Source organism: Scyliorhinus torazame, chromosome 3, assembly GCF_047496885.1.
Source record: "Scyliorhinus torazame isolate Kashiwa2021f chromosome 3, sScyTor2.1, whole genome shotgun sequence".
NCBI lineage: Eukaryota > Metazoa > Chordata > Chondrichthyes > Carcharhiniformes > Scyliorhinidae > Scyliorhinus > Scyliorhinus torazame.
Window position 1 is genome coordinate 6,837,844 of NC_092709.1, and position 22,475 is coordinate 6,860,318.

At 47.4% G+C, this 22,475-nt stretch overlaps 1 protein-coding gene across 4 annotated transcripts in view; it reads left to right on the plus strand.

The window, feature by feature from the left end:
• btc (betacellulin, epidermal growth factor family member) overlaps window positions 1-22,475 on the plus strand; it is a 106,875-nt gene that overhangs the window by 69,113 nt on the left and 15,287 nt on the right. For 3 of the 4 annotated variants that reach the window (XM_072495239.1, XM_072495241.1, XM_072495240.1), the window contains 2 exons: window positions 13,334-13,451; window positions 17,943-18,089. In XM_072495239.1, the coding sequence (XP_072351340.1) occupies window positions 13,334-13,451; window positions 17,943-18,089 (265 nt within the window). Of the gene's footprint in view, window positions 1-13,333; window positions 13,452-17,942; window positions 18,095-22,475 lie in introns of all 4 variants that reach the window. The other variant, XR_011940075.1, reaches the window with a different exon arrangement.

Here is a 22,475-nt window from a genome sequence, read left to right on the forward strand (position 1 = left end):
AGGGATGGGTGGGGGCTCGTGGAGCAGTTCGGCTCTGTAGCGCACAATGACTTACGAGAGAGACGAGTAGAGATGAAGTCGATGAGGCTTTATTAAGCGAGACTTGTTCCCAGCAGTTCAGCAACAGAATGGAGCGGCGGGGAGAAGCTCGGGTTCTTATACTCCGCCTTCAGGGCGGAGCCAGGAGTCAACAGCCAACCAGGACCCGGGATCTGTCAGCCAATAGCATCACGGCTTCACAGTCCCACATGACCCCTAATACATACTACCACATTCACCCCTTGTTAAAAAATGAACCCGGCGGGGTGGTGGTTCGCATGGTGGTAGGGGTTTACAAGGCTGGTCCTGGGAGGAAAATTTCGGGCATGTCATTACAGTTTTAGCCCTACACTGGGCTATGTACAAGGTTTGTGAAGTTTGTGAAACTATTTACATATTAGTAAGAGAAAAAATTTTTGTTACAGTCCAACAACATTCTTGGTGTCACGCCGATGCCACGAGTCGAGCGGGCGGTCTGGTCTTCCTCGTCGATCGCCTCAGCCCCGGTGGTGGTGCAGGTGCTTGTTCCGGCGTTGTCGTCTCCGGGAGCGTTTCGGTGTTTGTTCCTGTTTCACTCCTGGGCGGACACGGGAGGAGGACCGATCCTCCCGGGAAGGGGGCGGTCGCGGGGTGCGCCGGTGGCAGGGAGGGGATGATCGGTGTCGGGGGGGTGTGTGTGTTGCCGGCGGGCGCCAGGTCTCGCAGGGAGACCGTGTCCTGTCGGCCGTCGGGGTACGCCACGTAGGCGTACTGCGGGTTCGCGTGGAGGAGGTGAACCCTCTCGACCAACGGGTCCGACTTGTGCGCCCGCACATGTTTCCGGAGCAAGGTGGGTCCTGGGGCCGCCAGCCAGGTCGGCAGCGACGTTCCGGAGGAGGACTTCCTGGGGAAGACAAGGAGGCTCCTCATGAGGCGTTTGGTTAGTGGTGGTACACAGCAGCGACCGGATGGAGTGGAGAGCGTCCGGGAGGACCTCCTGCCACCGGGAAACTGGGAGATCCCTGGACCGTAGGGCCAGTAGGACGGTCTTCTAGACCGTGCCGTTCTCCCTCTCTACTTGCCCGTTCCCCCGGGGGTTGTAGCTGGTCGTCCTGCTCGAGGCTATGCCCTTGCTGAGCAGGAACTGGCGCAGCTCGTCACTCATGAAGGAGGACCCCCTGTCGCTATGGATATATGCGGGGCAACCGAACAGTGTGAATATGGTGCCAAGGGCTTTAATGACTGTGGCCGCTGTCATGTCGGGGCAGGGGATGGCGAAGGGGAAACGGGAGTACTCGTCCACCACGTTCAGGAAGTATGTGTTGCGGTCGGTGGAGGGGAGGGGCCCTTTGAAATCCAGACTGAGGCTTTCAAAGGGGCGGGAAGCCTTAATCAGGTGCGCTCTATCCGGCCTGAAAAAGTGCGGTTTGCACTCCGCGCAGATGTGGCAGTTCCTGGTGACTGTACGGACCTCCTCCACGGAGTAGGGGAGGTTGCGGGACTTTACAAAATGGTAGAACCGAGTGACCCCCGGGTGGCAGAGGTCCTCGTGGAGGGCTTGGAGACTGTCTATTTGTGCGTTGGCACATGTGCCGCGGGATAGGGCATCGGACGGCTCGTTCAGCTTTCCGGGACGGTACAAGATCTCGTAGTTGAAGGTGGAGAGCTCGATCCTCCACCTTAAGATCTTGTCATTTTTAATTTTGCCCCGCTGTGCATTATCGAACATGAAGGCTACCGACCGTTGGTCGGTGAGGAGAGTGAATCTCCTGCCGGCCAGGTAATGCCTCCAATGTCGCACAGCTTCCACTATGGCTTGGGCTTCCTTTTCCACTGAGGAGTGGCGGATTTCTGAGGCGTGGAGGGTTCGGGAGAAAAAGGCCACGGGTCTGCCCGCTTGGTTAAGGGTGGCCGCCAGAGCTACATCGGAGGCGTCGCTCTCAACCTGGAAGGGGAGGGACTCGTCGATGGCGCGCATTGTGGCCTTTGCGATATCCGCTTTGATGCGGCTGAAGGCCTGGCGAGCCTCTGTCGACAGGGGGAAGGTAGTGGTCTGTATTAGCGGGCGGGCCTTGTCTGCATACTGGGGGACCCACTGGGCGTAATATGAAAAGAACCCCAGGCAACGTTTCAGGGCTTTGGAGCAGTGGGGGAGGGGAAATTCCATGAGGTGGTGCATGCGTTCGGGGTCGGGGCCTATTATCCCATTGCGCACTACGTATCCCAGGATGGCCAGCCGGTTTGTGCTAAAAACGCACTTTTCCTCGTGATATGTGAGGTTCAAGGCGTTAGCGGTCTGGATGAATTTTTGGAGGTTGGCGTCGTGGTCCTGCTGATCATGGCCGCAGATGGTTATGTTGTCGAGATACGGGAACGTGGCCTGCAACCCGTGCTGGTCAACCATTCGGTCCATCTCCCGTTGGAAGACCGAGACCCCGTTCATGACACCAAATGGGACACTTAGGAAGTGGTATCGACGCCCGTCTGCCTCGAAGGCTGTGTACTTGCGGTCACCTGGGCGGATGGGGAGCTGGTGGTAGGCGGACTTGAGGTCCACGGTGGAGAAAACCTTATACTGGGCAATCCGATTTACCATGTTGGATATGCGGGGGAGAGGGTACGCATCTAGCTGTGTGTACCTGTTGATGGTCTGGCTATAGTCTATGACCATCCTTTGCTTTTCCCCGGTCTTTACTACTACCACCTGGGCTCTCCAGGGACTATTGCTGGCCTGGATTATGCCTTCCTTCAGCAACCGCTGGACTTCAGACCGAATAAATATCCGGTCCTGGGCGCTGTACCGTCTGCTCCTAGTGGCGACGGGTTTGCAATCCAGGGTGAGGTTTGCAAACAAGGATGGGGGTTCAACCTTGAGAGTTGCGAGGCCGCAGATAGTGAGTGGGGGTATTGGGCCGCCGAATTGAAATGTTAGGCTCTGCAGGTTACAGTGGAAATCTAATCCCAGTAATGTGGGCGCGCAGAGTTGGGGAAGGACGTAGAGCCTGTAGTTTTTAAACTCCCTCCCTTGCACCGTTAGGTTCGCGGTGCAGAACCCTTTGATCTCTACGGAGTGGGATCCTGCAGCTAGGGAAATCTTTTGCGTAATTGGATGGATGGTCAGGAAACAGCGTCTTACCGTGTCGGGGTGAATGAGTGCTCCCGGAGTCGATCAGGCATGATGTCTCGTATCCGTTGACCAGCACCGTTGTTGTCGTCGTCTGGAGCGTCCGGGGCCGTGATTGATCCAGCGTCACCGAAGCCAGTCGTGGTAGTAGTGTCGCGGCGTCTTCTTCGGACCCCGTGGAGCCGTCGATGCTGGGGTCCTTTGTTGTCATCCAAGATGGCGGCATCCATGAATCGCACGCGGCCGGGAGTGGACAAAATGGCCGCCCCCATGGATCGCACGTGGTCGGGGGTGGACAAAATGGCCGCCCCATGAATCGCACGTGGCTGGGGAGTCACAAGATGGCGGCGCCCATCCTCCCCTCGTGGTGGCCGGGACCCAAAATGGCGGCGCCCGCGGGTCGCACACGGGACGTTGGGGGGGGGGGGTTGGGGAGCGTTTGGGACGCGCTGGGCTCGTTCTTCTCCGGGGATTGCGGCGACCCCCCGGGACCGGCACACAGCCGCGTAATGGCCCTTCTTGCTGCAGCTTTTGCAAATAGCTGCGCGGGCCAGGCAGCACTGCCGGGGGTGTTTCGCTTGCCTGCAGAAATAGCAGCGGGCCCCCCCGGGATGATCTGGCGCTTTAACCGCGCAAGCCTGTGAGGGGGGGGGGGTTTGGCGCGATGGGGGTCCACGGAGCCCAAGGGGCTGCCGCGCGGTCAGGGCCGTAGGCGCGGGCGTTTTGCGAGGCCACATCTAGGGAAGCTGCAAGGGCCCGTGCCTCTGAGAGTCCTAGCGACTCTTTTTCTAAAAGTCTTTGGCGGATTTGGGGAGAGTTCATACCTGCCACAAACGCATCGCGAATTAGCATGTCCGTGTGTTCAATCGCGTTCACCGGCGGGCAGCTGCAGCCCTGTCCCAAAATTAGCAGCGCGGCGTAGAATTCCGCTAACAATTCTCCGGGACTTTGCCGCCTCGTTGCGAGTTGGTAGCGTGCGTAGACCTGGTTCACGGGGCGAACATAGATGCTCTTCAGTGCTGCGAGCGCCGTCGGGAAATCCTCTGCGTCTTCTATGAGAGGGTAAATTTCCGGGCTTACCCTCGAATGCAGGACCTGCATTTTCTGGTCTTCTGTGATCCGGCCGGGGGCCGTTCGGAGGTAGCCTTCAAAACAAGCTTGCCAGTGTTTAAAAACTGCTGCCGAGTTCGCTGCGTGGGGGCTGATCCGCAGGCATTCCGGGGCGATCCGGAGCTCCATAGTCCTTTAAGCTCGCTTAATAAATTGTAGCGCACAATGACTTACGAGAGAGACGAGTAGAGATGAAGTCGATGAGGCTTTATTAAGCGAGACTTGTCCCCAGCAGTTCAGCAACAGAATGGAGCGGCGGGGAGAAGCTCGGGTTCTTATACTCCGCCTTCAGGGCGGAGCCAGGAGTCAACAGCCAACCAACCCCCGGGATCTGTCAGCCAATAGCATCACGGCTTCACAGTCCCACATGACCCTAATACATACTACCACAGGCTCTATGTTGGAAACGCGGTGTATTTCCGTCATGTAGCCGAGAAGGAAATCGACCATCATTTCTGTGGAGCTATCCTTTATAAATACAATTCAGCAACTCTTTTTGAAATGCAATGAAATGAAAATTGCTTATTGTCACAAGTAGGCTTCAATGAAGTTACTGTGAAAAGCCCCTAGTCGCCACATTCCGGCACCTGTTCGGCGAGGCTGGTATGGGAATTGAACCGTGCTGCTGGCCTGCCTTGGTCTGCTTTCAAAGCCAGCGATTTAGCCCAGTGTGCTAAACCAGCCCCTTTTAGCTTCTTACCCACGTTCCCAATTATATAGTGCCTGGTGAAACATTTCATATCCTGAAAATCCTCTGTATAAAGAATAAAATTCTCTTGACTGCTCCTTTCATTAATCCAATGGCCCTTTCAAATGGTGGAAATAGGAACATAGGAGCCGGAGTAGGTCATTCGGCCCATCGAGTCTGCTCTACCATTTAACTAGATCATGGCTGATTTTCTACCTCCATGCCATCTTCTCGCACTATACCCGTATCTCTTAATGCCACCGGTATGGAGAAATATATTGACATTTGCTTTAAACACACTGTCATGAATTTGCCTAGCAGCAATAAAATGAAGTTTAAAAAAATATAATAGGATGTGAGATGTCCAGCAACAAGTAGAGATCTGCCTGGAGACAGCAGTAGATGTACCTTCATAAAGGCAGTTCAAATGTTTTCACTGGACCAGGAAAAGGCATTCGCTGTACTGTGTGGCAACTATAAGCTGAGCTTTTAGCTTGTATTTATTTCATTTGGATGTTGTTTGGGGTACAGGGGAAGCCTTAAGAAGTTCGGGTATTGTAGATATATTTTGGAACTAGGGGTACATGTGTGTGTGTTTAGTAATTCATACACTGTAATTGTCTGAGAATAGAGTCCTGTTTAAGGGCGGCGCAGTGGTTAGCACTGCTGCCTCACGGGGCTGAGGACCCGGATTCGATCCCAGCCCCCGGGTCACTGTCCGTGTGGAGTTTGCACATTCTCCCTGTGTCTGCGTGGGTCTCACCCCCACAGCCCAAAGATGTGCAGGGTCGGTGGAATGGCCACGATAAATTGCCCCTTTAATTGGAAAAACTAATTGAAAAAATGCGTGGTCCTGTTTGTGTGTGTTTATCTTTACTTTACTTCAATAAACAGTCTTTAATAATTGTTACATGACGACTGGGCTGTTTACTCTCACTGGAGTTTCACTTGTCTCCTCCCACCAAAACAAAATAAAACGATCCACCCCCACAAACCGATGTTCCGAGGTGGAATACCCTCTCAGATAACGTCAACGTGTTTCATGGCGGAAAGTTGGGGGTCTTAATAAGCTAATTCCTTGGGCGTAGGGAATTTTTGACTTTTGAATATAATGGATGGTGCCGAGTAAGAACGTGTTACATTCGTAAGGCGGCTGCAATAGAGACCCTTGATCCAGCTCAATCTGATCTGGACATAGCCAATGGGCAGCACGGTAGCATTGTGGATAGCACAATTGCTTCACAGCTCCAGGGTCCCAGGTTCGATTCCGGCTTGGGTCACTGTCTGTGCGGAGTCTGCACATCCTCCCCGTGTGTGCGTGGGTTTCCTCCGGGTGCTCCGGTTTCCTCCCACAGTCCAAAGATGTGCAGGTTAGGTGGATTGGCCATTCTAAATTGCCCTTAGTGTTAGGTGGGGTTGCTGGGTTATGGGGATAGGGTGGAGGTGTGGATCTTGGGTAGGGTGCTCTTTCCAAGAGCCGGTGCAGACTCGATGGGCTGAATGGCCTCCTTCTGCACTGTAAATTCTATGAAAAAAAATTCTATGAAACCGTAGTAAGTTTGAAAAGTGTTCCTAAAACCCAATTGATGGAATTGGCAGATAAATTGGAAGTAGTCTTATCGACAGGAGTGAAGACGGCTTAGATAACGGAAAGCTCAGCAACACATTTAAATATAGGAGAGGGGTTAGCCGGACGCAGAATTTCGAGAAGCGAGGATATTGAAATAGAGAAGCTTCAATTACAAAGAGACGTAGAAATTAATCAGTTAGAGATGCAGGAAAGGAAGAGAGAGAAAAAGAGACTTCCAATTTCACACACTGTCAGCAGCCACCGAAAGGTTACAGCAGAGGGCGAAGGAAGGTGGTTCTCGATGGGGACTGAGTGGGGAGATGCTCCGATATGTACAAGCTCGACTGAAATTCGATGAGCAAGTTGCCGAGACATATTTTGTGCTTCAAAAGTAGCACAGTTGTTAGCACTGTTGCTTCACAGCACTAGGGTCCCAGGTTCGATTCCCGGCTTGGGTCACTGTCTGTGCGGAGTCTGCACGTTCTCCCCGTGTCTGCGTGGGTTTCCTTCGGGTGCTCCGGTTTCCTCCCACAAGTCCCGAAAGACGTGCTTGTTAAGTGAATTGGACATTCTGAATTCTCCCTCTGTGTACCCGAACAGGCGCCGAAATGTGGCGACGAGGGGATTTTCACAGTAACTTCATTGCAATGTTAATGTAACCCTACTTGTGACACTAATAAAAAGATGATATTTAAAAAAGTAAAAAGAATAGAGAATTCAAAAGTCATTTTGATAGGTGGGTATGAGCAATGAAAATAGGAGGAACCTCTGCAGCCCATTAGAGAGAGAATTCTGCGGGAGGAATTTAAAGATTCGCTCCCCGGTATGATTAGAACTCCTGTTGAGGAACAGAAAGTTTGAACTGCCACACAAGCCATGGGGGGGTTGCGGACGGTTATGAGCTGGTTCATCGATCAAAACCTTTCTTTTGACCCAATTTTAAATCGAAGAAAGCTGGAAATTGGGAAGGAAACAGAGGACTGGTCAACCAGAGGGGGAGTGGTCAGACACTCCAAGGAGGATTGACCACAAAATACAACAGAGTCTGCTGGAGGGGTGAGAGAGATTTCATAGAATTTACAGTGCAGAAGGAGGCCATTCGCCCCATCGAGTCTGCACCGGCTCTTGGAAAGAGCACCCTACCCAAGGTCAACACCTCCACCCTATCCCCATAACCCAGTAACTCCACCCAACACTAAGGGCAATTTTGGACACTAAGGGCAATTTATCATGGCCAATCCACCTAACCTGCACATCTTTGGACTGGAGATGAAAAAGGTCAGATGTTTTCTTTGTAAAACGATTGGCCACACAAAATCACTGGGCTGGGGTTTAAACAATCGGCCAGTTGGGGTTACAAATCTTAAAATGGGAAATATGAAACTAGTGACTGGAGAAGAGGAGAAGCAGATAGGATTTGTATGCAGGCAATAGGAAGGAAACTGTGTGCACAACTTGCACAAGGGCAGAGTGGCGGATTTGTTTATAGAATTTGTATGCCAGGGTAAAATATTTCCGTATGGACGGGGTCAACGGGGAAAAGATATTAAAATAAAATGAGATACAGACCCATGAGAATCTCCAACGCTGTACGATAAAGATATTTGTTGTCCAGAAGGGACATTAAAGGAAAAGGTTCTGGTCAGCAGCATTCTCTGAGAAAGGAAATCAATTCCTTTAGTAAGAATAAGCTTATAGAGTAGCTTGAAGACAGGGGAAGTAGTAGACGTGGTCAAAACCTTGCCTATTGCAGGCATTCTGTTCATTGTAGAGAATGATATGGAGAGATCCCAGATGGTAGTGGTGCCTACTGTAGTTGAACAGGCGGTAGAGAATCCTACCACAGAGAAATTACAAACAGACCCTCTGGAGTATTTCTGGACTTTGTGGCAATCAGAGGCTTGTAAGCTGAGGCAAAAGAGGGCAAATTTGTGAACCCACGATGAGGACCCACGATGAGGCCAATGAGATCAGGTTATCTGGTACCATTTTTAGCCATCATCAAAATGAGAATGAGCCAGACACCGAATTTGAGGCACATGTATTCAATTTAAAGAGGTTGATTGAATTTCGAAAGGAAATCATTTAAAACCAGCCCAGCAGGGAGTAAAAACCAGGGCTGACATCAGAGTTTGATACCCGGAGAGAGAGTGCTCATGTTGTTACCTGCGTCAGGCAAACCCTTGAAAGCTCGATTCAGGGGGCTGTGAAGGGAAATTAAGTGAGGCAAACCATCTGGTACACACCGCAGATAGACACAGACACAAATCACACAGCATGTGTCACGTGAACATTTTAAAAAGGTATTGGGTTAGAGGAGATGAGAACAAGCAGGAGATCTTGTTAATAATAAAGCAGGGGGTCGGCAAAGGGTCAAATTCTGACAGTGACTTCCCTATAATTCAGTTCGACACTGAGGAAGCTTTGGAACATTTATACCAATGGTTAAGTCATCTCCCAGATAAGAGCCGGAGCGACATGACAGAGTTACTGCATCCTATACATGCTATTGGCGGCAATAACCCAGGTAGAACGGGGTTAGCAATACATGACATCGATGTGGGGGACACGGTTCCAATCAAACAACATCCATATAGGTTAAATCCAGCAAAGTTATCGCCGGTACAGAGGAAATTGAGTATATGCTCAGGACTGACCTTATTGAAATGACTTCTAGTGATTGGAGCTCCCCTATCACCATGGTGTCTGTACCGGATAGAACCCAGAGACCGTGCGTGGACTACAGGCGGGTAATGCCGTAGCCCAGAGGAATTTGTTTTGTATTCCATGTTCAGAAGACTGGACCGAAAGTGACGATCAAAATTCATCACCAAAGTAGACCTGCTAAAGGGCTATTGGCGAGTACCTCTGAATGAGAGCGCAAAGGAGATGTCCGCTTTGATGACACCCCAACACTGTCAATTCAAGCGATGAAGAACGCTGCAGAACTTTTCAAAGGCTCATGAACAGAATGATTCGAGTATGGAGTCACTGTGCTGTATGCATTAATGACCGAGTGGTGGTCAGCCAGAATTGGGAAGAGCATCTACACCCCAGCTAAGGAACTGTTGGACCACTGAGAAGAAGCCAATCTTGTGTGAAGCTAGCAAAAAGTGAATTTGCTCAGACCCAAAATTTCATATCTGGGAACACAGTGGCAGATGGTTAAATGGCCCAACAAGGTGCAAAAATACAGGCCATTTGGGACTACTTGGAACCCACCACCGGAAAAAAAACTTTAAGCGAGATCGGAGCACCCGGTTATTCCGATGGAGTTTGCTATCGCAGCTGTGTAACTTAAAAATCTTTTCATGTGGACGGGAGAGAAAATGTAATTGCGGATGCTTTATCCCAAGCATAAAGGAGACATTTGGGAAAGGAGGGGGGGGGGTACTTTCTGGGGTATCTTCTCTGGTAATGCACGCTCTTGAATTTCGTAATACTTAATAAGATGGAACTAATAAGGAGAGGGTGGAGGAAAGGAACTTCTTTCAAATTGAGACATTTCAGTTTTAAAAACGGGGGAACATATCATGAATTTGCCTAGCAACAGCAGTAAAATGAAGTTAATAAAACCGAATAGGATGTGAGGTGCCCAGCAACAAGTAGAAATCTGCCTGGAGACAGCAGTAGCCAGTATTCAAAAGGCCATAATTAGATGCTTCTCTCCCAGTTTAGAAGGGAGTTCAGATAAGAATCAGGTGTGAATGAGTGAATGACTTATGTTTAGGAACAATTTACATAGACGATTGGGAAAATCAACAAGGTATACATATGTTAATGTCTAGATCAATGAAGTTGATGGGGGCAGACAGCCGCAATCAAAGGAGAATAATTGACCAGACCCTCAGAAGCAATGGAGACCAGTTAACATCGAGAAGGCAAAAGCAGACATGCCACTTTCCGGCCACCAAGCCTGAAGGCCAAGTTTTACATCGAACACCCTCTAACTCTTAGAGCCAAGGCAGTGCAGAAAACCTTTGTAAAGGCAGTTTAAATATCTTCGCTGGACCAGGAAAAGATGTTACCCAGCCTTGATTATCATCCCCATATTATGTGTTATCATCCCTATATTGTGTGGTTATTATAAGTTGGTATAATTTATAGGTTTATTTATTTAATTTGGATGTTGTTTGGGGAAATGGGGTAGCCTTGAGGTTAGGGATTGCAGATATATTTTGAAATACATAAACTGTGTGTTTGTATGTGTGTAGTAATTCATATACCGTAATTGTCTGAGAGTAGAGTCGCCCTGTTCATGTGTATTTGTGTCGTCTTTACTCTAATAAATAGTCTTTAATAATTGTTACACGTTGACTGGGCTGTTTACTCTCACTGGGGTTTCTCACTGGGGTTTCATATGTCTCCTCCAAGCCAAAGCAAAACTGTACACCCTCACTGGTCTTCCGTGTTCAATACCCTTGAAGATAACATCAGCGTGCTTCACGACAGCACAAAACGACTGCGGCTCCCACAGCCCACTGGGGTAGAGAATTCCAAAGATTCACCACCTCGGACTAGGGAAGTTCCACCTCCTCCCCTGTCCTAAATGACCACGTATCCTGGTCGTAGACATCCCCCCCCCCCCCACAACCAGGAGAAACATCCTACCTGCATCTACCCTTTCGAGCACTTTAAGAAATTTGTAGACTTCTATGAGATCGCTTCTCATTCTTCCAAACACAAGGATTATCTCAGCTCACCTCCGCTTTATTTAAGAAAGGGACTTGTTAAGTGCTCTCACATCCTCTTTTTCCTCTGCAGAAACTTCTTTTGATGTGCTCCAAGAGGTGTCACTTATACCTAGATGTTTATAAACATTGCGGTTAGTTTCACAGCAGGGTACTTGGGATCCATTCAAACAACAGCTGAATGTGTGCAAGCTGTCAATCGCCGCCTAGTAAAACCAATTCTCATTGATGTGCCTGGAAGCCTTGCAGATCAAAGGTCTGAGGGGGTTTAAGCCCAGCTGATGTAGTTTTCACTTTTTAGGAATTTACAAGGGCTGCTTTCTCTGCCTGAGCCAGCAGGTCTATTGTACTGGTGAACTTTAAAGCAGTGATATTTTTTTTTTTACTGTCTCTGTCTGGTCTGCTCTCTAACTTCCAGACAGGGGTATCTAGTGGGGGTCTTTGTATTGGGGGGGGGGGGGGGGGGAGGAGGGAAGTTCTGACGGGGGGGTCTCTTTATGGGGATATTTCTGGTGTGAGTCTCTGTAATGGGGGGTAGCTGGGAGTCTCTGTAATGTAATAATCTTTATTATTGTCACAAGTAGACTTACATTAACACTGCAATGAAGTTACTGTGAAAATCCCCTAGTCGCCACATCCCGGCGCCTGTTCGGGTGCACAGAGGGAGAATTCGGAACGTCCAAATTACCTAATAGCACGTCTTTCGGGACTTGTGGGAGGAAACCGGAGCACCCGGAGGAAACCCACGCAGACACGGGGGGAAGGTGCAGATTCTGCACAGACAGTGACCCAAGCCGGGAATCGAACCTGGGACCCTGGCGCTGTGAAGCAACGGTACTAACCACTGTGCTACCGTGCCGCCCAATATTACATTTGGTCCCCACTTCCAAATCATTGATATAGGTTGTGAATGTGTGACACCCAAGCACTGTTCCTTACACTGCCCCGTTAAGTCACAGCCTGCCCACCTGAAAATTAATTGTTTATCCCGACTGCTTTCTGATTGTGAACCAATCTCTCGATTCACACCGGTGTGTTTTCCCCCAATCCCATGAACTCTCATTTTAATGCCCTGTGTGGGACCTTATCAAAAGCCACCTGAAAATCCAAATACACCACATCCAATGGGTCCTCCTTTTCTAATCTAACATCCTCAAAAACTCCAATAGGTTTGTCAAACGTGATTTCCCTTCTATGAATCCATGCTGATTATGCCCAATCTCATCATTATTTTCAAAATGCCGAGCTATCTCATCCTTAAGAAAAATTCTGAACTATTTTTCTAGGTTTACCTTCTTCAGGATTTTTGATCTTCGTTCAATTTTCCCTTTTAACTTTCCAGTGGAAAGCTCCAATATTTCAAATCTTTCTTCATGTAAGTAGTCTCTCTTTCCGGTTTAATTTGAATGAATCTTTGTTGCATTCTTCCCATGGTTCTAATCCAACGGGTTAGTCAGAATTTTATTCAGTTTGCTGAATGACGCTACAAATAGCCAGTGATGAGAAACATGAAGTGAGGGAAAAGAAAAGTAAGACTTGCATTTATGTCACGCATTTCACAGCCTTGAGACCTCCAAGTGCTTCACGGCCAGTGAAGTAGCCAACGTTGCAATGTAGCAAACACGGCAGCACATTTATGTGCAGGAATAAAATGTGATGTTGCCGGTGGTTGCTGTTTGTGGGATCATGCTGTGCAACAGATTGGCTCCAGAATTTCCCATGTCACAGCAGTGATTCCCTCATTGGCTGTGGAATGCTCTGGGAGGTCATGAACTGGTTAAAAGCGCTATATAAATGCAGCTCTTTCTTTATCACGTAAAGAATCCTATCGATATAGAACAACAACTATTCTCGCCATCAAGAGCATTGCCAGGTGCGATCTTTTGGTGTCATATTTCATACACCAATGTGACCAATTGTATTGTTTATTTGTTTAATCGTTTAATCCATTAATTAAAATCCACCTTTATTTCTTGCTCGATTTATGTGAGTAATTTTAGGGTTAAAATACAAGATACCCGATTCTCCCAACTTACTCGTAAGTTAGTGAATCTCTAGTGTGTACCAGAATGACCCTTTATTTGCCCGATTTACTCTTGCCAAATTAATCCATGTTTTCTTTCTGCTCATAGATACCCTTACAGAACCTCCCCAGTTAGGACACTTCAGCAAGTGTCCAGAGAGGTTTCAGGACTACTGTATTGAAGGGGAATGTCGGTTTATACACTCTGAGCAACAGCCTTCATGTGTGTAAGTGTTTACCGGTTGGAATGCATTCAATCCTTTCCCACCTGGAAAAAGCACATCCAGGCTTGGGCTGATAAGTGGCAATTTCACGCCCCACAAGTGCCAGGCAATGACCATCTCCTACAAGAGAGGATCTAACCATCGTCCCTTGACATTCAATGGCATTACCATCGCTGAATCCCCCACAATCAACATTGGTCAGAAACTGAACTGGATGTTGTGTTCTTTGTGTTGCTTATTTCAGGACGGTTGGCGTAGTGTTCACAAAGACCACAGAATAGCTTCAACTTAAACAAAGCTCTGATTTTATTTACACTACGAAACTGGGATTCAACACTCAGGCCTGAAGAATACACAACTGCTCAATAACATTTAACTCCACTCATCTACTGCTAATCTCACTACTGGTGTAAACTATAATCTAACCTTACTCACCCTATCTGCTGTTATGACCTTCTCTAGCATTCTCCTGCATACACTTCTCCCCTAAGGTCTAGCCTTATATAGTTGTATCTGCAGCTCCCTCTAGTGAAAAATGAAATGAAAATCGCTTCTTGTCACAAGTAGGCTTCAATAAAGTTACTGTGAAAAGCCCCTAGTCGCCACATTCCGGCACCTGTTCGGGGAGGTTGGTACGGGAAATGAACCGTGCTGCTAGCCTGCCTTGGTCTGCTTTAACAGCCAACTTTTAGCCCTGTGCTAAACCAGCCCCTACTCTCAGTGGCTTCTCTCGACACAACATTAACCCTTGCAATGCTGATAGCTATGATCATATCACACTGGACTAGCCATATAAATACTGTGGCTACAACAGTAGGTCAGAGGTTAGGAATCCTGTGGTGAGTGACTCTCCAAAGTCTGTCCACCACCTACAAGGCACAAGTCAGGAATGTAATAGGATACTCCTCACTTGCCTGGATGAGTGCAGCTCCAACAACATTCAAGAAGCTCGACACCATCCAGGACAGAGCAGCCCACGTAATTGCTCCCCCTTCCACAAACATTCAAACCCTCCACCACCGACAAACAGTGGCAGCCGTGTGTACCATCTACAAGATGCACTGCAGGAACTCACCAAGGTTCCTTCTTTCACCAATAAAGAGTCACTAAAGACAGTTGCAGATCACTATTGCTGCCCTGTCTCCGATCCGGTAACTTGCAACAGACCTCAGAAAGCATGAAGGATAGCAAGTAAGCGGCTTGCGATTTCTAAGGTAGTTAATTGATTAACGTTAACAAAGCAGTGAGACTGAAGGCAACCTTCAAGCTGTCAATCATCGGTTCTTTGCCTTTGATACCTGTTTTAAAATGATGGATTTTTGATTACATAGTGAACTTAGTACAAGTGGCTGGATGTGAATGAGCAATGTGTGGAACACGAAGGAATGAAGACCATGCACATTGCTTGGTACTGCAGCAAAAGGTTTTCCCATCAGTAAAACTGGGAAGTGTATGAGAAACTTTGCTTTTGAGCTTGCAAATGTAGGAAAGTTTTCATATGTGGCCTGTTCTACTTTAAATACGGGATAAAGGGTTACTTTGGGAGTAAATGCATTTGCAAAGCAATTGAACAGGTTTGATGGGGTTTTTTGTTTGCACATTTGGGAGGTGATATTCGGGCCCCTGTGGGACTTTGAATAGTTGGTGCTTTCAACAGCGAGGAAAGGAAGAAAAATAATCTTGGAATTTTATTCTTAGCCACAGCGTACAACTTACTTTTAGTGTTAGCCCTTATTACAATATCGAACGTGCCCACGGAGTTATTAATAAATTTTGGTGGATTGCGAAATAATCCACAATAAAATTGATTCACTGGAGGCTACGTACGTGCTTGGTTAAACAGTGCACTATCTACTTGTTCACCTTGAGTTGTTGCATAATAGTTGCCAATTCTTTTTTCTGTTGTATCAGCCGTCACCCTTCTGTTGATCTGTACTATCAATTGTGCCACTGTCTTGCTTAAGAGTTTATCTTTATATTCTGAACTCTTACAGCTTAATTTCTTATCTTATTTTCTAAATGGGGAAATGCTGAGGAAATCAGAAGCACAAAGGGACTTGGGAGTCCTGGTTCAAGATTCCCTTAAGGTTAACGTGCAGGTTCAGTCGGCAGTTAGGAAGACAAATGCAATGCTAGCATTCATGTCGAGAGGGCTAGTATACAAGAGCAGGGGCTGTTTAGCACAGGGCTAATTCGCTGGCTTTGAAAGCAGACCAAGGCAGGCCAGCAGCACGGTTCGATTCCCGTAACAGCCTCCCCGAACAGGTGCCGGAATGTGGCGACTAGGGGCTTTTCACAGTAACTTCATTTGAAGCCTACTTGTGACAATAAGTGATTTTCATTTCATTTCATTTTTCATGTACGTCTTGTCTGAGGCCTCTGGTCAGACCCTATTTGGAGTATTGTGAGCAGTTTTGGGTCCCGTATCTAAGGAAGGATGTGCTGGCCTTGGAAAGGGTCCAGAGGTGGTTCACAAGAATGATCCCTGGAATGACGAGCTTGTCATATGAGGAATATTTACGGTCTCTGGGTCTGTACTCGTTGGAGTTTAGAAGGATGAAGGGGGATCTCACTGAAACTTACAGGATACTGTGAGGCCTGGATAGAGTGGACTTGGAGAGGATGTTTCCACTTGTAGGAAAAACTAGGACCCGAGGACACAGCCTCAGACTGAAGGAACGATCCTTTAAAACTGAGATGAGGAGGAATTTCTTCAGCCAGAGGGTGGTGAATCTGTGGAACTCTTTGCCACAGAAGGCTGTGGAGGTCAAATCACTGAGTATCTTTAAGACAGAGATAGGTAGGTTCTTGATTAATAAGGGGATCAGGGGTTATGGGGAGAAGGCAGGAGAATGGGAATGAGAAAATATCAGCAATGATTGAATGGCGGAGCAGACTCAATGGGCCGAGTGGCCTAATTCTGTTCCTCTGTCTTATGGTCATAGACAGCACCATCCAAACCCACGACCGCTGTCATCTAGAGGAAGGACAAGAGCAGTTGATACCTGCGAACCCTAGCTCCTGGAGGCTCTCCCCAAGCCAGGGGCCACCCTGATTTGGAAATAGATCACTGTTCCTTCACTATCGCTGGATCAATATCCTGGAATCCCCTCCCTAACAGCACTGTGGGTGTACCTACAGCTCAGGTTCAAGAAGGCAACTTAACCACCACCTTCTGAAGGACATTTAGGGTTGGGCAATAAATGCTGGCCTAATCAGCGACGTCCACATCCCGTAAATTAATTAAAAAATCTCTGACTTTATTGATTACAGTTTAATTCAGTTTCTACCCATTTCCTGCAATTTCCATGTAATTTAGTTTGGTAATCGTTGTAAAGAGAAAAAAACTTGCATTTCCACAGCACCTTTCGCAACGTGACAGCGAAGGAATGGCGATATATTTCCAAGTCAAGATGGTGAGTGACTTGGAGGGGAACCTCCAGGTGGTGGTGTTCCCAGGTATCTGTTGCCTTTGTCCCAGATGATTGAGGTGGTGGGTTTGGAAGGTGCTGCCTAAGGAGCCTTGGTGAGTTCCTGCCATGGATCTTGTAGATGGTACACACGGCTGCTACTGTGTACTGGATGTGAAGGGAGTGAGTGTTAATAGTGGCAGATCAAACTTCAACGAAGAGGGCTGTCTTTTTCTGGATGTGTCCAACATTTATGGGTGTTGTTGGAGTTGTAAGTGAAGAGTAGTCCATCACACACCTGACTTGTACATCTTGTAGATAATGGACAGGCTTTGAGTAGTGAAGAGGTGAGTTACTCACCACAGAATTTCCAGCCTCCAAGCTGCTCTTTGTAGCCACAGTATTAATATGGCTGATCCAGTTCAGTTTCTGATCAATGGTAACCCCCAGAATGGTAATGGTGAGGGATTCAGCGACAATAGTGATGTTGCATGTCGAGAGGAAATGGGTAACGGTCATTGTCTGTCAACCTGGTACTTGTGTGGAATGAATGTTACTTCCACTCATCAACCTGAACTTTAATGTTGACCAGGCCTTGCTGCACGTGGACATGGACTGTCTAATTATCTGAGGAGTTGTGAATGGGACTAAACATTGTGCACTCATCCACGAACATCTCCACCTCTGACCCTATGATGGAGGGAGGGTCAACGATAAAGTAGGAAAGACAAAGGGGGGGAAGTACAGAGCTAAGGGACGACAGTGGGCAGAGTGGTGGGGTTATTTATCGGCATCATTAATCAACTTGTCACCAATTAGGAAATTACGATTAAAGCTGCCCCTCTGGATACAAAAGGCTGTAGCTCCTGAGAATCTGAATTATTGGAGAAGATGTTCGGGTCACATGGGAAGACATGACTGGAGGATTTGCAGCATTGTTTTGTAACTGTGGGGGTGACACTGAAGCTCTGAGATTGGAAAAACTGTTATTCTGATTGTCTATTGTTATTGGGCCCATTCATCTCTTTAAATTAAAATATTTAATAACGGAATTAATTTGATTATTTGCTCTTGTTTTTGACAGGTGTAAATTTGGTTATGTGGGATCCCGGTGCCAATTGGTGGATATGTTTTATCTGACTGGAAAGCAGGACAAGTTCATCATCGTTGGCCTGATTCTGACAATGCTGGTGCTCATCGTTCTGATAATAATCATCTGTATTTGTGTGCAGTTAGGTATACTTTAATCCATTTCTGTTGTGTCTTAAGGAATTACAGAATAGTTGTGAATGTATTACCAGGCAAAAGCGAAGTACTGCGAATGCTGGAAATCCAAAATAGAAAAACAAAAAAATGCTCAGCAGGTCAGGCAGCGCCTGTGAAGAGAAACCAAGTTCAGGCCGAGGTGACCTTTAGAAACAAAAAAAATAGAAGCAGGAGGTGGCCATTCGGCCCTTCGAGTCTGCTCCCCCATTTATTATGATCATGGCTGATCATCAAGTTCAATACCCTGATCCCACCTCCCCCCCATATTCATAGATCCCTTTAGCCCCAAGAGCTGTATCCAATTCCTTCTTGAAATTACACAACGTTTTGGCCTCAACTACTTTCTGTGGGAGTGAATTCCACAGATTCCCCGCTCTCTGGGTGAAGACATTTCTCCTCACCTCAGTCCTAAAAGGTTTACCCCTTATCCTCAAAGTATCATCAGAACTGTAAACTTTGTGATGTTGTGATGCAACGCAGAGGGAGGTGAGTTGGCCCTGTGTCTGTATTGTTCTTCAGAAGCACAATTGCACAAACATAAAAAGTAGGGGCAGGAATAGACAATACGTATCCTTGAACCTGCATTCTGTATGATCCTGGCTGATCTGCATCAACTCCACTTCCTCGTCCTATCCCCATATCTCTTGATTCCCTTTGAATCCGAAAATCTATCGATCTGAGCCTTGAGTATCCTCAACTGGTTGCCGGTTTAGCTCAGTGGGCTGGACAGCTGGTTAGTGATGCAGAGCGAGGCCGGCCGCGTGGGTTTAATCCCCCGTACCGGCTGAGGTTACTCATGGAGGCCCCGCCTCCTGAACCTTGTTCTCGCCTGAGGTCTGGTGATCCTCGGGTTAAATCTCCACCAGTCAGCTCTCCCCCTCAAAGGGGAAAGCAGCCTATGGTCATCTGGGACTGCGGCAACCGTACTCAACAACTCGGCATCTGGAGCTCTCCTCCGGCCTAAATGGTTGACTCCATTTCTAGAAACCCCTGGCAGGGGAAAAATCCTCTTAAGTATCTACCCTGTCAAACCATCTCAGAATCTTGTATGTTTCAATGGTGTACCTCTCATTTTTCTAAACTCCAAAGAACATAGGTCCATCCAATTCATTCCCACCTCGTAAGACAGCTCTCCCATCTCGGGAATAAATCTCGGGCTTCTCCACCTAATCCCTCAAAATTGTCCTGCAAATGTTCCCTCGTCTAGTATTCATCCATGGCATGGTGGGGCCGAATGCACTCCTGTGCTGTTCGATTCCACGTATGGTGCTCCAGAGCTGCCATTTAAGTAATTCAATTTGGGAGCTGATTGTGGAGTTGAGGTTGCTGTGGTCAAACTCTGTGCCAAGCTTGTTACTGAGTCATCGTTTAGAAAGTACTTTGCAATTATTCGAGGTGTATTGTGTCTGATGCAGTGTAGGTGCTGCTGCTGGGTGTAACTGTTGTTTGAGAAAACATCCGTTACTAGAGAGATTACTAGTGGAGAGTCGGTCCCTATTACCATGTAAATGCTGATGGAGTTTATTTTTAATGATCCTTTTTCTTTATATTCATTTATGGGATGCGTTTGTCACTGGCCATTTATTGCCCACCCCGAATTGCCCTTAAGAACATAAGAACATAAGAACTAGGAGCAGGAGTAGGCCATCTGGCCCCTCGAGCCTGCTCCGCCATTTAATGAGATCATGGCTGATCTTTGTGGACTCAGCTCCACTTTCCCGCCCGTACACCATATCCCCGAATCCCTTTATTCTTTAGAAAGGTATCTATCTTTTTCTTAAAAACGTTTAAAGAAGGAGCCTCAACTGCTTCACTGGGCAAGGAATTCCAGAGATTCACAACCCTTTGGGTGAAGAGGCTCCTCCTACACTCCGTCCTAAATCTACCTCCCCTTATTTTGAGGCTATGCCCCCTTGTTCTGCTTTCCCCGACCAGTGGAAACAACCTGCCCGCATCTATACTATCTATTCCCTTCATAATTTTATATGTCTCAATAAGATCCCCACGCATCCCACTAAACTCCAATGAGTACAGTCCCAGTCTACTCAACCTCTCGTCATAATCTAATCCCCTCACTCTGGGATCAACCTAGTGAATCTCCTCTGCACTCCCTCTAGTGCCAATATGTCCTTTCTCAGGTAAGGAGACCAAAACTGAACACAATACTCCAGATGTGGCCTCACCAACACCTTATACAATTGCAGCATAACCTCACTAGTCTTGAACTCCATCCCTCTAGCAATGAAAGACAAAACTCGATTAGCCTTCTTAATCACCTGTTGCACCTGCACACCAACTTTTTGCGACTCGTGCACCAGCACACCCAGGTCCCTCTGCACAGCAGCATGTTTTAACATCTTACTGTTTAAATAATAATCCATTCTGCTGTTATTCCTCGCAAAATGGATAGCCTCACACTTGGCAACATTGAATTCCATCTGCCAGACCCTAGCCCATTCACCTAACCGATCCAAATCCTTCTGCAGACTTCCGGTATCCTCTGCACTTTTTGCTTTACCACTCATCTTAGTGTCGTCTGCAAACTTTGACACATTGCACTTGGTCCCCAACTCCAAATCGTCTATGTAAATTGTGAACAACTGCGGGCCCAACCCCATTTGGAGTATTGTGAGCAGTTTTAGAACATAGAACATAGAACAATACAGCGCAGTACAGGCCCTTCGGCCCACGATGTTGCACCGAAACAAAAGCCATCGAACCTACACTATGCCATTATCATCCATATGTTTATCCAATAAACTTTTAAATGCCCTCAATGTTGGCGAGTTCACTACTGTAGCAGGTAGGGCATTCCACGGCCTCACTACTCTTTGCGTAAAGAACCTACCTCTGACCTCTGTCCTATATCTATTACCCCTCAGTTTAAAGTTATGTTCCCTCGTGCCAGCCATATCCATCCGCGGGAGAAGGCTCTCACTGTCCACCCTATCCAACCCCCTGATCATTTTGTATGCCTCTATTAAGTCTCCTCTTAACCTTCTTCTCTCCAACGAAAACAACCTCAAGTCCATCAGCCTTTCCTCATAAGATTTTCCCTCCATACTAGGCAACATCCTGGTAAATCTCCTCTGCACCCGCTCCAAAGCCTCCACGTCCTTCCTATAATGCGGTGACCAGAACTGTACGCAATACTCCAAATGCGGCCGTACCAGAGTTCTGTACAGCTGCAACATGACCTCCCGACTCCGGAACTCAATCCCTCTACCAATAAAGGCCAACACTCCATAGGCCTTCTTCACAACCCTATCAATCTGGGTGGCAACTTTCAGGGATCTATGTACATGGACACCTAGATCCCTCTGCTCATCCACACTTTCAAGAACTTTACCATTAGCCAAATATTCCGCATTCCTGTTACTCCTTCCAAAGTGAATCACCTCACACTTCTCTACATTAAACTCCATTTACCACCTCTCAGCCCAGCTCTGCAGCTTATCTATATCCCTCTGTAACCTGCTACATCCTTCCACACTATTGACAACACCACCGACTTTAGTATCGTCTGCAAATTTACTCACCCGCCCTTCTGCGCCTTCCTCTAGGTCATTGATAAAAATGACAAACAGCAACGGCCCCAGAACAGATCCTTGTGGTACTCCACTTGTGACTGTACTCCATTCTGAACATTTCCCATCAACCACCACCCTCTGTCTTCTTTCAGCTAGCCAATTTCTGATCCACATCTCTAAATCACCCTCAATCCCCAGCCTCCGTATTTTTTGCAATAGCCTATCGTGGGGAACCTTATCAAACGCTTTGCTGAAATCCATATACACCACATCAACTGCTCTACCCTCGTCTACCTGTTCAGTCACCTTCTCAAAGAACTCAGTAAGGTTTGTGAGGCATGACCTACCCTTCACAAAGCCATGCTGACTATCCCTGATCATATTATTCCTATCTAGATGATTATAAATCTTGTCTCTTATAATCCCCTCCAAGACTTTACCCACTACAGATGTGAGGCTCACCGGTCTATAGTTGCCGGGGTTGTCTCTGCTCCCCTTTTTGAACAAAGGGACCACATTTGCTGTCCTCCAGTCCTCTGGCACTATTCCTGTAGCCAATGATGACATAAAAATCAAAGCCAAAGGTCCAGCAATCTCTTCCCTGGCCTCCCAGAGAATCCTAGGATAAATCCCATCAGGTCCCGGGGACTTATCTATTTTCAGCCTGTCCAGAATTGCCAACACCTCTTCCCTACGTACCTCAATGCCATTTATTCTATTAGCCTGGGGCTCAGCATTCTCCTCCACAACATTATCTTTTTCCTGAGTGAATACTGACGAAAAATATTCATTTAGTATCTCGCCAATCTCTTCAGACTCCA